Source organism: Chanodichthys erythropterus, chromosome 19 (assembly GCF_024489055.1).
Source record: "Chanodichthys erythropterus isolate Z2021 chromosome 19, ASM2448905v1, whole genome shotgun sequence".
NCBI classification, from domain to species: Eukaryota; Metazoa; Chordata; class Actinopteri; order Cypriniformes; family Xenocyprididae; genus Chanodichthys; species Chanodichthys erythropterus.
In genome coordinates, this window is record NC_090239.1 from 9,689,914 (window position 1) to 9,709,706 (window position 19,793).

Sequence of the window (19,793 nt, forward strand, 5' to 3'; positions counted from 1 at the left end):
GTCTTCAATGGCTACATGTCAGGCATCTTTGAATAAGCATCTGTTTGTTACCTCCAACTACACTCACACCCCCATACACACATTGCTGTAATAAAGATGACCAGCCGAGCTCGGAATCAGAGAAGTCATGTAACTGTATCCTGAGTGTGCACTGGAAAGCCGATCCCCCTCTTAGGCCACTACCACTGGTGCTGGGGGAGGGCTCTGGTTACCCAGCTTTGTGTCAAAGCGCCATCAGCAAAGAGTTAGAGACTGGGGAGGAGGACAAAGGCAGGAGCACTAGAACGGGTGGATTACTGGGCCTCCATAAAGGGTCTCTAGTGTAAGAATACGTCCAATATACCGAGAGGGGAGAAAGGACGTATAAAAAGAAACATAAGAGGACAACAGGTGAAAGGGAGGTAGAAAAGGTGTCGAAGTACACCTAAAAAGCCTCACTGTACTTCAGGTGCCGTTTGTTGACAAGCTGGTCTGGCATCTTAGTGGGCACCTTGCACACTAACATGCTGCTATTTCTCAAGGTCTCGGAGGAGAATGATGTGTCTTTTTAAGGGATGCACAAGTTCTAAGGATGTGACTGAAGTAAAAATATTTAGAAAAGGACAAGGAGACAAGCTAATCAGATGTCAGACTGAAGGACTGAGACGACTAAGACATCTAGAAGAAGTAAAACCGTGTGACTTGGTCTTGAGCAGCATCTCTTTAAGAGATCAGTAGTCCCACAATCTCAAAGGCAGCCAATGAAGAGGACAAGAGACGGAGGTGAATTGAGAAGCAAAGGGAATGAGAGAGAAAGCGTGTGAAAGAGGCACAGAGGAAAAGGAACCGTTGGGATCAGGGTGACGTCAGCAGCTCTCTGGATTGAGGTGTTGAGTCCTCCTGATTATAATCTGATCTGATTAGGAAACACAGGAAAAAAAATCTCCAGAGCCTCTGCAAGTTCTCCGGGGAGCAAGACGTTGTTTTTACCAAGCGGAACGGAGGCCAGGACCAGGGACAAAACTAGAAGAGGAACTAAGGCCTAATAAAGAACGTTAAGGCCTATATCTGAAGAGGCTACACTAAGGAGTCTATAGTGAAGTGGACTTCACTTTACCCTTCCCCAATAGGAAGCAAATTAATCAGGACACATAGGAGAGCTAACTTTGTAAGTCTGCAAGCTGATCAGCGTCTTCTCTGGACTTTCAACACTCTCTGGGTTGTAAGCCAGGATGCCCTCCAATGGCAGTAAAGCCCTCAAGCTACAATTCGGGCTTATTAATCATGAGAATCGCTATCTAACAGCGGAGGCCTTCGGCTTCAAGGTGAACGCTTCAGCTCCAAGTCTCAAGAAGAAGCAGATCTGGACTCTAGAGCAGGATGAGCAGGATGGTCAGGTGGTTTACCTGCGCAGTCACCTGGGTCGCTACCTGGCTTCCGACAAAGATGGCAAGGTGAGCTGTGAGGCTGAGAGCAAAGAGAGTGACTGCCGCTTTCTGATTGTGGCACAGTCAGATGGCCGTTGGGCCCTGCAGTCCGAGCCATATCTGCGTTTCTTTGGAGGTTCAGAGGACTACCTGTCCTGCTTTGCTCAGACCATTGGTGAGGCAGAACTATGGGCCATGCACCTGGCCCTGCACCCACAGGCAAATCTGCTCAGTGTGGCCCGCAAACGCTATGCCCACCTTGCATCTCCAGAGGGAGAGATTGCTGTGGACAGTAACATCCCCTGGGGTGTGGATGCTCTTCTAACTCTTGTGTACATGGACGGCAAATATTGTCTAAAGACCAGTGACAGCCGCTTCCTGGGCAATGACGGGAAACTGTCCTCTGAAAATGGCCGTGGGACAGGCTACACCTTGGAACTGAAATCAGGCAAACTGGCCTTCAAGGACTGTGAGGGGAAATACTTGACCCCCATGGGGCCCACTGGAACTCTGCGCTCTGGACGCTGCTCCAAACCTGGCAAAGACGAGCTGTTTGATCTTGAAGAAAGCCATCCGCAAGTGGTGTTTCAGGCCGCCAACAATAGGTTTGTCTCCATCCGACAAGGTAAGTGGTGCTGGTTGAATTTCTTTTGACATTTCCCTACAGGAGGACCACATGCTTCTGATATCAGTGGCCAGCCTTGTTTTTCTGCTGTAGAATCGAGTGAATACAATCATTAAAATATTGTAAAAGTACATTAAAAAACAGTTCTCCCTAAAATGAATATTCTGTCATTTACTTACCCTTCTGTTGTTTCCAAATCTGTAGGACATTTTTATACTGTGGAACACTAAGATATTTTGTCTCAGTGTTTTTGTTTGTAAAATAAAAGTCAGTAGGGTCTAATGTTGTTTTGGACCATACTGACTTTAAAGGAATGGACAAAAGCAGATGAAAGGTTGTTCAAAATATCATCTTTTATGTTCTGCAGAAGAAAGCAAGTCATATAGGTTTGGAATGGCATGAGATTAAATGAATTTTCATTTTTTGGGTGAATATTCCTTTAAGGAGACTCAAAGGAACTCTCGATAAAAGGTTTGTCCCTCTCCATTAGCACTCCTGTGGCGACTTGTGTAACAGATGTGAGTCCTCATTACAACTATTAAGTACTAGTAATACCTGTTGGGTAACCAGATATAGAAAGCTAGAGTATGGAGTGTAGACATGTAAATGTCAGTTGCAGATTCAGTGAAAAATTTTAATTTCAGATTGAATAATATGCTAAACTACTTAATTTTAGTAGTCTGAGCACAACTTCCACTGTTGTGCTATCAGTCTTACTCCCCATTAGTGTTCTTATATGCAAGCGTACCAATGCATGAAAATAAATTGCATGCAAAATTGCAGCTGCATGGCAAACTATGCACACATAGTCAAATCTATGGAAACAAGCCTGGAGTGCAGGTGAACACTGAGTCACACCCATGAGCATGACCTCACAGAAATAATATATGGCAGCTGTCTTTTCAGCTGAGTAGGCTAATATTAATCTGCCAGACATAGCTGATTTTTATTCGCTGGCCATGTGCTCTGCTAACAAACACGCTGCATAATTGTAGTTTCCTGTCTTGACTGAGCAACTAAGTTCTGTAATGTAAATCTTGCATGCTGTAACATTATCCATTATCTCCAGTGCAGAGCTCTTGGTAAGCATTTTGAGCCACCTGCAATAGATAAATTACTGGAGAAACTGAATGGCTTTGAATATCCATAGGAAGCTGGGTCAGTAACAGATCCTGTCCTCTCCAGTACACTCATCCATCTCTCTCTCTCTCTCTTGGTGTTACACTCTTTCTCATTCTCACAGATGCACACACATATATATATATATATATATACGCATATTTTTTCACAGAGTGATATACTTTTAGCCAGTGTGGTTTTATAAAACAAAATAGGAAGAATATGCTCTGATATAAGCACATGTGTGCACGCATGCACACAGTAGTGGCGAGGTGTGATAAATAATTGAGTGGACAGGGGCATTTCAATGATGGTGGAGTCTGCTTTCAGAAACACAAGCCTTCCGCCGTATTTCTTTATCTGGGGACCATGCAATGTGCTGGGCTACAATGGGGACGCAAATCAGAGAGTCCTTCGGGAGCAGTTGGGTTCTGGCCCGACAGGGAAAAAACCAATAGGGGGAAAAGAGACAATGGAGTGTGAAAGTATACAGCAGAAAAGAGAACAAGACATGCAGGAGGAAAAAAAGATCAGGCACAAAATCACAATGAATAGACACATAAAGCATTATGGGTGTGGACAGGTGAACGGTATTGCTTTTTTATCGTTGTAAAAAGATCATAAATCAAAGACTATAGCTGTAGTTCCCTGAGGAGGACATGATGTTGTATTGTCAGTTTAGTTTACCCATGGGATAGCTATTTAATGCCATCCGAAAAGTTTGCGGTATGTACACCCGGAACCCGTTGGAAGCACAAAGAAAATGATTTCATTTTAGTAGCTAAATAGGTTGCAAAGCAGCTATTATACAAATCCTTAACTTAAATTTGAGCATATAGTTGAAATCTCTGGGTTGTAATCAAAAATTTAGGGGTGAGATATTTGAGTCACACATTATAACTCTTACAGTGTGTCGATTCAAAATTAAGAAACATGAAGTATCAACATATTGGCAAAAAAATCTAGGCATTTCATTATGGGTGAAAAAAGACAGGGAAAATGACACAGGCCAGATGGAACATTTGTTCTTAATGAACAAGAAGCATCTCTCCCCATCTATTGCACATTCATTCTGTGCAAAAAGCAATTAGGTAAAGTGATTCTGCTAATGGATGAAGCAGTTCATTTCTTTTAGAGAGTCTCTACATGATGAAGGGAACCAGAGATGACTTCAGACAGGACTGCCAATCAGCTCTGCAGGTCTAACGTTCATTAAGCCCCAGGCCTCTCGCCCTGGGATGCAACACAAACTCACAGATGATCGTTTAATCAATAATGAGTAGTGACACTGCACAGTAGTTTTTCAGAAATATCGCTATTATTGGCCGAGATATGATGTTTATCAGTTTAGTTTTGTTGTGGTGTGCTTTTCTGCAGCAGCTATGGAGCATGTTGTGTGGTATTCGTACTTGAGTCGGAAAGATGGCATGCACTCAGGCGGGTGGATCTGTTACCATGTTCTTCATCACCTACCCAATGTTCCCTGGAGCATTCTAATCCAGCCCGGAAGGTGAAAAGGAGATGAGCACAAAGAAAGAAAGAGAAAGAAGGAAAGAAAGAAGCTAACAAAATGAGAGACCGTGGATTGTGGCATCACTTTACCATTAAAAATTAATCTCAGAGTGACGGTCTTGGTACATTTGGAGATCACAGCTTTAGTTTTGGTCCAAAAATTTCTAAGAAGACATCTTCACTTAAAGTATAGAGGGGTCCAAAAGTCTGGGACCACTAGTGAAAATGCTTCTATTTTACAGTTTTATAATTGAATAAAACAAAAATGTCATGACAAATTCTAATATCAACATGAGTAAAAGTTTAATTATTATTTTTTTTAAGTTTGTCCACTTTCTGCTTTAGTGACATGCAGCAGCACTACAGCTTCATGCACTTCATATGTTTTAATTTTATTTTGTAGTGTTCTCCCATGCACATTTTGTTCTCTGATAAGTATTTGACCTGGTACGCATGCAGAGATCTTCTTGCCCCAGTTTTGAGAAGGTCCTCTCGCTGTCTCTGGGTACTGTTACATTCCACAGAAATGGGTTGGTAAATTGAGAGGGAGCATTCTGTGATGGGAGTGAGGTCATTCGCAGGAGTTCAGGATTGAGCTCAGTAATCACAATGCCGTGGATGAGGAATGATCAACAGAGGAGATAGAGTGTCCTGCCCCAGCTGGCCTCTCTTCTTCTATCTTTGGTGCAAAACTAAAGCAGAGTCAGACGTGAAATTGGAAAATAAAGTGTAACGGGCCACAGAAATGAAAACCGCTGCAGCAGAATGGTGTCTGTTCTGAGAAAGACAAACATCTGAAGCCGTTTCTTTTTTGTTATCCCTGATTTTGTCTTGATTATAAACTAGACTTTGTTTTGGTGACTTTGGCTGGTAGGTGTGCTTTGGTTCCAACAAAAACAACGCGTTAACATTGTGTGTTCTCATTATTGTCTTAATCCTGCATACCACATGTTTCTATCACTTAAAGCCATTAGGAATCGGATTATAGAAGAGTAGAACCAGATAGTGTCTATTGATAAGTAATCATGATGATGAGAGAGAAAGTGACAGAGGAGAGAGAACCACAAGCACACATGGATAGCCTAAATCATATTGCAAAAAAAAAGCATTCCACGGTGGAGTGATCGATGGCCGCAGATTCTGCTGATAGGCCTGGTTTCTTTCCCAGCATGTCTCGGGCACCCAACAGAGTCCCGTCGAAACAATGGTATTACTTCAGCCTCCCGACTGGTTTTTCTTTGGAGCTGGAGGATTGTACATACGCTACTCAAAAAAAGCTGCTTACTGGGCCCTATGGTGCAGCTTTGTGTCTCTTTGCATGCTGAGAATTAGGAGAGGTTGCAGCATGAGAAGGGGAGGGGCAGGAAGGATGACAGGGTGGAGGGAGAAGGGGGTAAGGTGCAGGATCTGGCCTGTTAAAGGATTAAGAAAATGATCAAGGGATATTTTCGGATACATCCACTTTGAGCCCTAGCCACTACAATCTGTTTGACACATTTTGCATGATGCCATCCCTTTTGGTTGCGATCATGTCGTTCGATCATATAGTTGCACTACCAGACAAAAGTTTGAACACACTTGATTGAAATTATCTTTGTTCCTACAGTTGGTTGAGAGAAATATCTTTGAAAAATCTCAAATATACAGGGGTTTTCTTAATTTATTTTAAATGTTTTATATTATTTTAAATAAGTTATATACATGTTTAATTAATTTATCTGTATTTATATTCAGTTTTTTAAATATTTAAAAATAAGTATGTCATAAGCAAATCTGAATGATTTCTGAAGGATCGTGTGACACTGATGACTGGAGTAATGGCTACTGAAAATTCACAGGAATAAATCTCATTTTAAAACATACTCAAATAGAAAAGAGTTATTTTAAAGGCACAGTATGTGAGATTTTTGGATTAAAATATCCAAAAACCACTAGAACAATATTATACATTTTGTTACATTAACATTATCCCAAATAAGCAATTTTAAGTGTCAGTGTGTTCCGATTTTATTTTGTAGAAACCATGAAAAAGCAAAGACGCTTTAATATATTATGTGTTTTATTAGACAGGTGAGCAACTGTTTGGATACATTCATCAACAGAAAACAAATCATATTATATAGCTCAACACAGTAAGTCTTATTGTTTAAATCTCATATTCTTGATTTACCATGAGTACCATGTTTTACCATGACTAATATCGATCTAGTTTACTGCAGTGTGCAACAAGTGTCTCGTAGCTGCCGAGCGAACGCAGAATAGCACTATACCAACTTCAACAGACAAATTTATCTAATATGATAAAACAGCGCTGCTTTACCCCACATACGCTTGACCGGAAGCGGAAGTGGCGACTCTGGCATAATAAAAGTTCCGCTGCTCTCGAGCCGTGTGTTGCGCTCGTCTCTCATTAGCGGCCTCGTTTCTGCTCGCACAGCACTCGGTCCTGCTTTGCTTCATAGTAACATTAATAATCTCATCCATGAACATGATTTCTGCCTGAGTCCCATCTCGATTCTTTTCCACTGGCTTCGAAGTGAAGACAACATCTCCAAAAGATTCTGCGCTCAATCTCGGCGTCATTAAGCTACGCCTTTGTTTTGAATAAGTGACCTCTAGTGGTTAAAATTTACATAGTGTGCCTTCAAATTGTAATAATATTACAGTTTTTACTGTATTTTCGATCAAATAAATGCAGATTTGGCGCATAAAAGAGAATTATTCCAAATGTTTGACCACTAGTGTGTCAGAGTGAGAGAGAGAGAGCGAGAGAGAGGAATACAAATGGACATTCTCCATTTCAGTGCCTGAAATAGCATTTGAAAACTTATTAACCTGCAACAAATTTTGACTGACCATACTTTTGACACTTATAAGTAAACAAGTACTCTCATGTATAACTGTTTTCAAGATATTTCTCGAACAAAGCTACAGCGTGCTTTAAATTTTAGTCTAATGGATGCCGTGAAGCAATCCCAGGACTAATTGGCATAGAAACCCAGCAGGGTGCAGCGAGGCCTCTGACCCTGCCAAGGTCATGGTTTCTATGCCAAGGTTTTATTGGTGCAGTGGAGAAGGATATAATGAAAGAGAGAGAAAGATAGTGGTTTTGCTCTACTGCACTGAATGATAATGCAAACGCATAGTCAGGAATATGTTGCTTGCCAATAAGAATGCATGGATATACTTTAAGTACATAGACCAAAATACACAACTTTTTTTTTTTTTTTTTTTATAGAAACACACAGTCTACATGAGTTACACAACCCAATAGCCTAATCATGATTAATGGCTTGGATATGAAAAATGTTTCAGACCTCAGCCAGTGGTCTTGTTGTGTAAATGTTAATGTTACAAATAATACAGTGATTTGGAATGGATCTGTCATTGTGACTGATTGAGTAAACCTCCTCATTTCAAAACAAAAGTAATCTTGCATTGATATAAAGGATGTTTATAGACAGCCGAGTGACATGTTTGGGCTCCATTAACTATAGATGTGAGTCTTAAATAAACATGGTCCGCTGTAGATGTTGCGCCAGAACAGGGCTCAGAATCAGGTTGATGCCTGTCGTGCGTTGCGGTGAAGTTAATCATGTTGCTTTGTCTCCCTTCAGGATTTCAAACTGGGGGAAAGTTCAGGACAAACACACGCTATCTTGTTTAAGCTGATACATTTGAAATGTACTTAGAAAAGCATGTTATATATTGTTCTAATAGTCAATGTCAGTCAGTGTGATTGTAATGAGGCATAGTAATGAGAGTGAAGTTTAAAGTTTATTATTTTAAAAGATAAGAAAGTATATATAAATGTTTTATATACATTTTTTGCTGTTTACATATAGATTTGAACATTGAAAATTTTATCTTGGTTTCCACAAAATATTAAACAGCACAACTGTTTTCAACATTGACGTCATTTCAGCATAAAAATAAATGTTTTTTGAGCATCACATCATAATATTAGAATGATTTCTGAAGGACACTGGAGTAATGATGCTGAAAACTTTTCCATCACAGGATTCAATTACAATTTAAGATATATTAAAATAGATTTCACAATATTACTGTTTTTACTGTGTTTTTTTATCAAATGGCTGAATAACATAAGATAATTCTTTCAAAAACATTTTAAAAATCTTACCGACCCTCAACTTTTGAACAACATGTGCATGTAAAATATCTAAATTAATGTTATGGAGCTTTTTCAGATATTGTTACAGTTTTACAGCCTTCATGAACTCTAATTAAAGTGAATCTGACTTGATTAACCTATTTTTACATTTTATTGAGACAAGTAATGACTTATAATATGTCAAATAATATGTTTGAGGCACAATTTTAAACTTTATTTTAAAACTGAATACATTTCTGAATAAATAAGCAAAAATGTTCTGTTCTCCAATATATGCATATGTTAAATTAAAAACAATTTTTCTTATGTCCTGTTTGTCTTATGTGCTTCAACAGGAGTGAGTGTCTCAGCCAATCAGGATGATGAGACAGACATGGAGACGTTTCAAATGGAAATTGATAAAGACACAAAAAAGTGCAAATTCAGAACTAATGAAGGGAATTACTGGACACTTGTCGCTCATGGAGGCATCCAGTCAACGGCTACTGAAGCGTAAGATGTAGCTTTTCTTTCAGACTTTCTGCTACTAATTCTCTTTCACTTACTGTATACAAGCTATGACATGACAGAAAGCAGCAACAATCCTATTATGTAACTATTAATAAATGCATCCATAACACATAGTGAAATAAGAGAAACTGTGAAGCCATTTCATTTCTATTCTCTGTGGGTGTACATGTTTTATGGACACTAATATGTACAATCTTCCACTGTGTGCAGCTGTGCCAACACCATGTTTGACATAGTGTGGCTCGGTCGACGGGTGGCACTGCGAGCCAGCAATGGAAAATACGTGTGCACTAAGAAAAATGGCCAGCTTTCTGCAGTCAGTGACTCTGTGGGTGAGTTCATACTTGATACTACACAAACAAAATCAAAAAATCTAATTCAAATCAGATGTATTTGAAAAACCTATGCCACCCTGTTTATTCCTCCAGGTGAGGATGAGCAGTTGATTCTGAAGCTGATCAATAGGCCCATTCTGATCCTGAGGGGAGAGAATGGTTATGTATGCCACCACAAGAACTCTAATACACTGGATGCCAATCGTTCAGTGTATGACATATTTGCACTGCAGTTCAGTGATGGAGCATACCAGATTAAAGGTGAGTTTAACTTCAGCTGCATTTTCAATTTTTATTCTGTATTTCCTGTAATAGATCCTAAAGCAGCTTTCTGGAAAGCAATTAACAGCTTTTTTTCCTGGAAATTGATTTAAAGGCAAAAAGAGCCTTTGGCAATGACTTCTGTTAATTGTGATCAGTGTCAGAAATGTCAAAACATTTTAATTAACCAGCTGAAATTGATTTTAAAGGGAACTTTTCAAGAAGGCATACAGTATTTTTGGTAACACTTTACACTGTAAACCCCGAATAAGTTGGCAAAACGTAAAAAAATTGAGGTAATCAGTTACATCATTTTTTTTAAGTTAAGAAATTTAAAGTTTAAATAAGCAGAACTGGCAGATTTCGATTTTGTACTCGTACATTTTAATTGCTCTTAACTTTAAATTTTTGAGTAAGCTAATTCATACATTCAACTTAAAATCTTAACACACATATATATATATATATACATATATATATATATATATATATATTTAAAAATGTATTCAGACACCTTGAACATGTAATTCATTACTTGTTTATTCATTATAGTTGGTAATAAAATGGTATAAAAAAATATAATAAATAAATAATAAAATGGTAATAAAATATGACAAGATCTCAAAAGTTAAACTGTGTCAGAAAAAAAAAGAATCTTAATTATGTCAGATAACACTTAAGCAAAGCATGGTCAGGTCAAAGTGTCTGAATAATTTTTGGCTCCAAATTTTTTATCAATTTTACTGGTAATCCACTGTATGAAGATTTTTTGGTATAATATGTCACAGTTTACTTTATTTTGATATCCTCACTTACATAAATGAACTATAGTGCCCTACACCTTGTACTATAAATATAAAAAAAATGTCTGAATAATTTTTGGTTTGACTGTATATATATATATATATATATATATATATATATATATATGTATATATATATATATATATATATATATATATATATATATATATATATATATATATATATATATATATATGTGTATAATATATATGTGTGTATATATATATATATATATATATATATATATATATATATATATATATATATATATATATATATATAAAACATTATATAACACTTAATTTTAGCATTTATTCTCCCTTTCAAGGCAAATAGAAAATCCCAGCCCAGTTTCAGGTAAATTTAAGTTTGTCTAAATTAACAGAAACAAGTTCATAAAACTCAAAACAATGAAACAATTGAGATTACTTAAAATGTGACAGTTTTGTGAACTCAAAAGAAAAAGAAAGTTCTAAATGCTCATAAAAGTTTATTTGATTGAACTAATTTGTTTTATTTGGATTTGCCCTACACAAACCAATTAATTATTTTGAGGGATAGGGTTTACAGTGTACAATAAGGCATTATTAACATTAGTTAATGTATTATTTAACATGAACTAACCATGAGCAATACATTTGTTACAGTATTTATTAACCTTTGTTAACATTAGTTAACTAATGAAACCTTATTATAAAGTGTTACAGTATTTTCTCATAACCATAAAATTAGAATACAATATTATGAAATATGTAAGATGACAACAACAAAAAAGACATTTTAACCTGTTAACTGCCAGTGTTCCAGTAGCGGGACATTGCATTACCATAGAGTGAGATGGCATATTTAGTATCACCCTGGTTACCTTTGACAAAAACCCAATAGTATTTTTCCATTGGCTTTTGAATTATTGCAGACAGTAATGTCTGTGATGTGACTAACAAAAGCTTATGATTCTTACACATTTTGTTCTTCATGATAATCTTCACAAATGAGCATAATTTCAAAATTCCAATACATTCATAATTATAAACACAGCAAGACTATGAAAGTGGATTAGTGAGTAGATGAGTTTACCTGTTCAGTTACGTTTAATGTCCCCGACAACCTCTGTAGTCCCATTTAGCCACTTGTTAGCAACCACCTTTCAAGACAAGTAAAAGTTTTTAAAACAAGAGAGTATTACTTCTGTGTTTTATATTGTAGAATAAAATGTGAAAATATCTTAAGCTTGTGTTCACCACGGACCTTATTTAAAAGATTTAAGTAAAAACCCATTAAAAAAAACCCAATGACCTCAGGACGATGGATACTGAAGTGCTAAAATACTAACTTGTTTCCTTGTTTTGGCCTACAAAAATATTCATCCCTACACCACTCTATTGAAACTGCACTTTTAAACTGTTCAGCAGGCTCCTCCCCCTAGTGGACGGTCTCATGTTTCACATTGTACAAACTCTTTTTCTAATCATGACAAAACACATTTCTTTGGTAAGATCTGAGAATTAAGGTTCCATACTTGGCCACAGTTTTGTGATAGAAGTGATATTGTGACAGAAACGTCTTAAAGGCACAGTATGTAATTTTCGCCACTAGAGGTTGCTTATTCAAAACAATAACAAAGGCGTAGCTTGATAACGCTGTGAAGGAGCGTGGAATGATGGGAGTTGTCATGTTCACCTCCACTGCTGATGGAAATCAATCTGATTGGACTCACAAATCATGTTGATGGATGAGGTAATGAAATAAAGTTTTATAACCATTATGTCACATGATTTTATTTAATTCTATTGAATTAGCTGCAAATAACAAAGTTTAATGTTAAATTACTACTCATACATGTCACTTTATTTGTCGAATTAAATGGTGGGGAAAGGCAGCAAAGATTTACGTGTTCAAAACAATCATACTAAAAGTACATTTGAACCCACAGCATTTGCTAAAAAGCTGACTTACTATTTATATATAACACATACTGTATGTAATTACACTGCAGTTAAACAGTGTTAGAAAATGCCACACTTATATTGATCCTCATTTTATTTCCCCTCTTGTCCAAAACTGTTCTTGTATCATTAGATTCACCCGTATGTGTATGTTTCTTGGAGTTATCTTTGGTGTCAGAACCTGCTACAAATGATAACGAATAACTGTGGTCCACAACGACTGTGTAAAACAACATTGTTGACGCTACAACTACTACTGCCGCACTTTTCATGAGACTCACTGTGTTGCCATGGTTTCTACGGCAGTAAAAGCGCGAATCGACACAGGCGATGCAATGAGGAGGGACGTTACACTGGTTAAAATTGCGAATTTCTCTGGATTTAAACATTGTTGGAAGCATTTGGGATAATGTAAGTACACAAGTGAACAAAATATATAACACTGTGCTAGTGGCTTTTGGATATTTTAATGCAAAAATCTTACATATTGTGCCTTTTAATTTGTGACAGGAGAACGCATTAAAAAAAATCAATGGAATGTGGGTGTCACCTAGTGTCTATTTTTGGTATAACGCCTAAACAAAATCACAGGAACCTTCATTTTTGGAACTTCAAATTTTTCAACTTTAAATTTAAAACACAACTTGGTTTGATTTTCTAGCAATTAGAATCCAAGTTATTTTGTAAAACATGTATTTTGTATAAAAAATGTTTAGTTCAGAACATTTGCTTTGCAGTAAACTTCCATATCATTTTTAAAAAAGAGATCAGCCTTAAGCATTCATGAAATACAACCATTCAAGTTTGTGCATTTTCATATCTACGCTAAAAAAGGGTGGTGACTGCTTTAAGTATGTAAATAATATTTAAATATATTTTTATCACTTTTGCCTTTTTGCCGTGTGCTTATGAACACACAATTAAGCAGGGTTCAAGTCATTTATTTTATGAAGCTGACCAGTATTGTTTTCCTACAGGTGCTGGTGGAAAATTCTGGTATGTGTCCAACAGTGGTTTGGTGTGCTCTGATGGAGACACACCTGAAGATTTCTGCTTTGAGTTCTTAGAGCATGGACGGATAGCTATGAGGGGCAAAAATGGCAAATACCTGCGTGGAGACCAAGGAGGCAATCTGAAAGGAGATGGAGAGAATGCAGACAGCTCTTCCCTCTGGGAATACTGACACCATGTGGACATTTAAGGAACTGTCATTCACCTGTGTTAAACTCTCGGATTTACATATGAGAGAAAATAAATTGCTACAGTTCGGGTTTAATGTTCGGACATCTGTTTCCCATCAATCAGCATTTGATGTAGAGTCAGTATTCAGCATTATGCATGTATTCTTTACCTTTTCTGGTTTATAGTCCTATACAAAATGAGCATGTAGAAACAGAAAACAAACATGACAAGAACCTTTATCAAATCAGCTCACTGTTAAGAAAACTGTGTGAGGTAATAATCATGCATAAGTCTTGCATAGCAGGCTATTATTGTGGCAAATCAATGTTCGATTGCAAACTGACACATGGAAATACATAATTGTTGTTTTTCTTTATTATTATTTTTAAACCCTTTATTTTCTTGTCTTTCGTGCTGTTATTTATTACCATGTCAATGCCTGTCGGTTCCAGTGAAGCTAATTTTATTCTCTGGGGTTACAGACTGCTGTGTTTGTATTATATGGACATACAAGGCATAGAGATATATTTAGGCTGGGCAAATGAACTCTTCTTCTTGTTTCTTTAAGCTTACTGTTGACAAGGAAGCCAATCAGCCATGGATAGAAGAGGATACACAGTAATTACTTCATCTCACCAAAATGACACATACCAGGATTAAATTCATTTTATTCCCTATTGTGATTTATTTGCTTTTTTGTGCTTAAGACCATCTGCAAAGGTTTTACAATTATTACAATAAAATCCTGTCTCTTAATTCTGAAGGAATGAATCTCATTGACAGTATCCTGGGTTTAGGTAAAACAAATGCATTGTTTCTGCTCTGAATTTAATTGGCTGCTGAGGCATCAGCATCGAAGGCAGTGTTTGCTCATAAATGAGAGAACCTTGCCAGAATGTTTGCTATAAAGTTTCGAGAACATTCCCTGTTAGCTGTGCCTACATTGATTAAAGGTATTTATTTATTATGATATAAAAATGACATCAAAAAAATGTTATAAGGGTTATTTGCAGACACAAATCACCATTAGCTGAAATCCATCTTCACAACGTGTCAATGAATTCATAATGATACATAAACTCATGTTCAATTCTGATTCTAGATTCTACCAAAGCAGTAAAAAGACCCTACATGTCCTCCATGGCTTGTTTAGCATGTCCAGTTATAAAATTTTTAACAGTGTAGGCTACTGTTCTTTGTGTGTCTCTGAGTATCTGTACTGTAAATACATTAAAAAAAATGTAGGCCTACATACAACAACCTAATCCTAAATTCCTTTTTAAATAATGTGAATAGTGAACATTTACTTTAAAAACAAAACATGAAAACTGTCTCCTGTACCTAAAAAAAAAAAAAAGTGTAACACTTATGAGCTATACAAAAAAAATATTGGCTGATACACCAAAGAGCTTTAATTTACCACAGTGCTGAGTAGGATAATCGCAATCTGCGCATGCGTGGAAGTGACGCCATTTGGCCAATCAAAACTCGCGCTCTAAATTTTAAACGTTAACCGGAAGAAACGATAATAATAACAAGTAAGCCGCTGGAGTATCTCGGTCCTCATTCTTTTTATTTTTAATATTACTCTCCATATTTCAAGAAAATGGACCTGGGTAGTGACGACCAGACCAAAATGTACTTTTATGAGAACAGACTTCAAACATTTGTTGGGTGGCCGTTTGAAGAGGGCTGCATTTGCACTCCAGAAAACGTGAGTGAACCCTTTGATCCAGCAAGCCTAGAAATTTGTTTTGTATGTGCTACAAAAGGAAATGTTTTTCTGCTTTTTTTTTTTGTATTATAGATGGCCAAAGCTGGATTTATTCACACCCCGTCGGAGAATAGTCCAGATATAGCTCAGTGTTTCTTCTGTCTGAAAGAGCTGGAAGGATGGGAACCTGAGGATGACCCCGAGTGAGTCCGCGTCTTTGAAACCTTCCACTACTGCATTATAGATCTAAGAGAAGCTTTGTCTCTGTAATGCAATAAGACCCGGATTTCAAGTCAGGGTTATTTAATTTAATAAATGTCATCAGCCCCCTTATTGCGCATTTTGTTCCTGATGTGCTGTGGTTTTCTTGTGTTATCAGGAAAGAGCATAAAACACACTCTTCCTCCTGTGATTTTATCTTGCTGAAGAAGACAGTGGACAGTCTGACTGTGGAGGAGTTTCTGAAACTTCAGAAAGAGAGACAGAAGTTTATCGTTGTAAGTATGAGCTCACTGACAGAACATCAAGTCACATTTATATTTATTTATATATGAGAGAGAGAGAGAGAGAGCTTTATGCAGTGCAGATTGTTACAAAGTAGCTTCACATTAATAAACATGAAAATAACAGTGTAAATGTAATATATTATGAAACAAATTCAGTTTCAGCTGTAAAGCAGCTCCACAGAACATAATGGTGTTGTTCAGCTCAATTTAGTTTGTTGTTTCAGTTCAGTTCAATAATTGTCAATGTTGTAAAGGTCAATTTATGAAACAAGTTGAATTCAGCTATAAGAAGCTCTACTGAAGGCATTATTGTCATTATTCAGCTCAAGTCAGTTCAACGTTTGTTCAATTCAGCTCAATAACAGTGTCAATGTAGTGCCATCAATCTCAATTCAGTTCAAAATTTGTTTTCATCTGATTGTGTCAGTGCAGTTAATGGATTAGTTCACTTTTAATTACCCCCATGTCATCCAAGATGGTTATGTCTGTCTTTCTTCAGTCGAAAACAAATTAAAGCAGAACTAAGTAACTTTTTTTACCTTCATAAATAGTTTTCTAAGTCCTTACGATGGTTAATTGACTTGTAGTGGTGTGTTTGAGGTGAGCACTACGCCAGAAAACGCCAGAAAACAGCACTTGCAAGTTGAGCTTCACCGACCCGACACAATCTCGCCTCACGTTCACGCGAGAATGACAAAATGCTTTACGGTAATTCAAAAACAATGTATATATTATGACTTTATAAGACAATTTTGAAAATTACCCACCTCCATCGAGATTTCTTGTACTGTATTTGCAAAACTACTGCGCAGGTGAGCGTTAGTCGTTGTAGTCCAGAGCTGCGCTTGGAGTATTTACAACAGTGTGATTCACTGAAGGAACCAGTAGGGGAGCTTTGCAAATCTTACTGAGTTCCACTTTAAAGGGATAGTTCACCCAAAAATGAAAATTTGATGTTTATCTGCTTACCCCCAGTGCATCCAAGATGTAGGTGTCTTTGTTTCTTCAGTCGAACACAAATAATGATTTTTAACTGCAACCGCTGCTGTCTGTCAGTCAAATAATAGCAGTGGATGGGAACTTCTATTTTAAGAGGAAATAAAACTTGCATAGACAAGTCCAAATTAAACCCTGCAGCTCGTGACGACACATAGATGTCCTAAGACACAAAACGATCGGTTTGTGAGAGAAACCGAACATTATTTATATCATTTTTTACCTCTAATACACCACTATGTCAAACTTCGTTCAGCTTCCTGTTAGTGAGGTCAAAAAACGCGTTCTGATGACGGAAGTGATGTCTCGCCCATATACTTCAATGAGCGCGAAACATCACTTCCGTTGTCAGAGCGCGATCAGACCTCACTAGCCGGAAGCTGAACGAAGTTGGACATAGTGGTGTATTAGAGGTAAAAAATTATATAAATACTGTTCGGTTTCTCGCACAAACCGATCGTTTCGTGTCTTAGGACATCAATGTGCCGTCACGAGCCGCAGGGTTTAATTTGGATTTGTCTAGAGCAAGTTTTATTTACTGTTATAGTTGAAGTTCCCAATCACTGCTGCTATTTGACTGACAGACGGCAGCGGTTGCAGTTAAAAATCATAATTTGCGTTCGACTGAAGAAAAAGTCCTCTACATCTTGGATGCCCTGGGGGTAAGCAGATAAACATCACATTTTCATTTTTGGGTGAACTATCCCTTTAAGGTTTTTGAGGAAAACATTCCAGGATTTTTCTCCATATAGTGGACTTCACCAGGGTACAACGGGTTGAAGGTCCAAATTGCAGTTTCAGTGCAGCTTCAAAGGCCTCTACATGATCCCAGCCGAGGAATAACGTTCTTATCTAGCAAAAAGATTGGCCGTTTTCTAAAAAAAAAATATATATATATATACTTTTTAACCACAAATGCTCATCTTGCACCTCAAAAACCTTCATTTCTTTTCAACTGATTGAAAGAAAGACATGAATATCTTGGATGACATGGGGGTGAGTAAATTATCAGGAAATTTTAATTCTGAAGTGAACTAATCCTTTAAATCTATAATATTACTGAATTGTCTTTTAAACCCAAATTGAGCAAGCCAAAGGTTATAATGGCAAGGAACCAAAACTCCATCAGGTGACAGTAGTGGAGTGGAAAAAAATGCAATACTTCCATCTGTATATTATCGTAATTAGGGCAATTCATATCGATATTGAACGCGATATTGCGTGGCTTGTCAGTGAACTACGGCTCTGTCTATTAAATGCCGCTCCATTTGAAAGCAGATGATGGCGATTTAGCGGTAGTCAGGGAACCGGCTTTACTGACGAAATGCACGTGACAAAAGCATTCGATATATCGCCCTGCCCTAATCGTAATGCACTGTGAACATGATTTCACCAAGCACAACATGTTCCTGGATCATCATCTTTGTTCCAATCATCCAATCAGATTTGAGGGACAAGCTTACAACCAGGGTTTATTGCTTCTACATCTGTGTTACTCGCCAATCATTTCCCTCTGATTTTAGGGATAAGTTATGGGTAGGACGAGGGTTAGGACTACATTTTTAGACATAAGTGTTGTTCCACATAATTGGAACGAACAATGAACAACTGTGTTTTCATGAACTAACGTTAACGAAGATAAATAAATACAGTAACAAATGTATTCCTCGTGGTTAGTTCATGTTAGTTAATACATTTACTAATGAACCTCATGTTCAGGAGATTGTCAAGTCTCAGATCCCCTATAGTTATGTGTATTCTGCACTTTAGTTTTATAAACACTCTTACGGGACATTTAATTTATTATATTTAAAATATGTATTATTTCCGGGCTTTCCTTGATCATTATGTAAACAGCTTTTTATACTTTTTTTTTTTTAAGTTTCCATAGCTAAATATTATCATATTTGATTAGATTTTTTCTTTTTTCATTTACATGCTAAGAGTATGAATGAAATAGCATAACAATACTTTCTTTCACTTTGAAAAAGACTTTCAACATGCTTTAATCTTTCAGAAAAAATCATGTACCCAGGCGATTGATAAATTTCAAGAAGCTGTGAAAATCAAGAGAAACCAGATCATCCAGACGGCAATGGGGGAGGAATGAAGCGGTTCAGTGAGGGCTACGCTGACGGCGTTTTGCTGTGGTCCAATTTTTTGTGGAACTCCCTTTTTTCTTTTCTTACTTTTGTATGTCATGGAACGCTATATGTTCATTTTAAATGTTACCTGTGATGAAATCTTTGTCCTGACACCTGTTGCGTTTGATCTTATTACACACATTTTTCCTACTTTTACAGTATTTATTTTAAAGTGAGCTTAATAAAAAGACTTTCCAATGGCCTCTTTTAAAAAATTTATTCTCATGTATTATTCTTTCAGTCTTTTGTCTGTTCTGTCAGTATAAAAACTGAAGTAAAAATTTGAAAGTTTCTTATTGTAACTGTAACAGAATTCTCTTGGGAACTTTTCAGGTATGGAAAAGTACATGTTAAGATTATCACCATGGCTCCAAAAATTAGACTGTTACCTTTTTGAGAGTGTGTTAAAAAGTTTATAATGTTGGAGTAGTGGTATGCCCCACTATTTAAACCCAATTTTCCAGTGACGTTTGTGCTTGTGTTTTTGTGTTCAAATTGCTCTTAGTTACACTAATCTTTAAAAAAAAAAAAATCTTTACCCAGTAATCATGAATTAGCCTACTGGAAATAATCATGGAAATTCAGTGTGGAAAGACTC

The 19,793-nt window shown here is 36.9% G+C and overlaps 2 protein-coding genes across 2 annotated transcripts; both read left to right on the forward strand.

The window, feature by feature from the left end:
* Positions 1-1,210: 1,210 nt before the first annotated feature.
* fscn2b (fascin actin-bundling protein 2b, retinal) lies at positions 1,211-14,538 on the forward strand. The gene is made up of 5 exons (XM_067369440.1): positions 1,211-2,031; positions 9,133-9,289; positions 9,518-9,639; positions 9,736-9,903; positions 13,631-14,538. Exons 1-5 carry the CDS (start codon positions 1,212-1,214, stop codon positions 13,834-13,836), a joined length of 1,473 nt encoding a protein of 490 aa, XP_067225541.1. The 5' UTR covers position 1,211; the 3' UTR covers positions 13,837-14,538.
* Positions 14,539-15,357: 819 nt separating this feature from the next.
* Positions 15,358-19,392, forward strand: birc5a (baculoviral IAP repeat containing 5a). Its single transcript, XM_067369955.1, has 4 exons — positions 15,358-15,549; positions 15,643-15,752; positions 15,929-16,046; positions 19,069-19,392. The coding sequence occupies exons 1-4, from the start codon at positions 15,442-15,444 to the stop codon at positions 19,159-19,161; spliced, it is 429 nt and encodes a 142-aa protein (XP_067226056.1). The 5' UTR covers positions 15,358-15,441; the 3' UTR covers positions 19,162-19,392.
* The last annotated feature ends 401 nt before the right edge of the window (positions 19,393-19,793 follow it).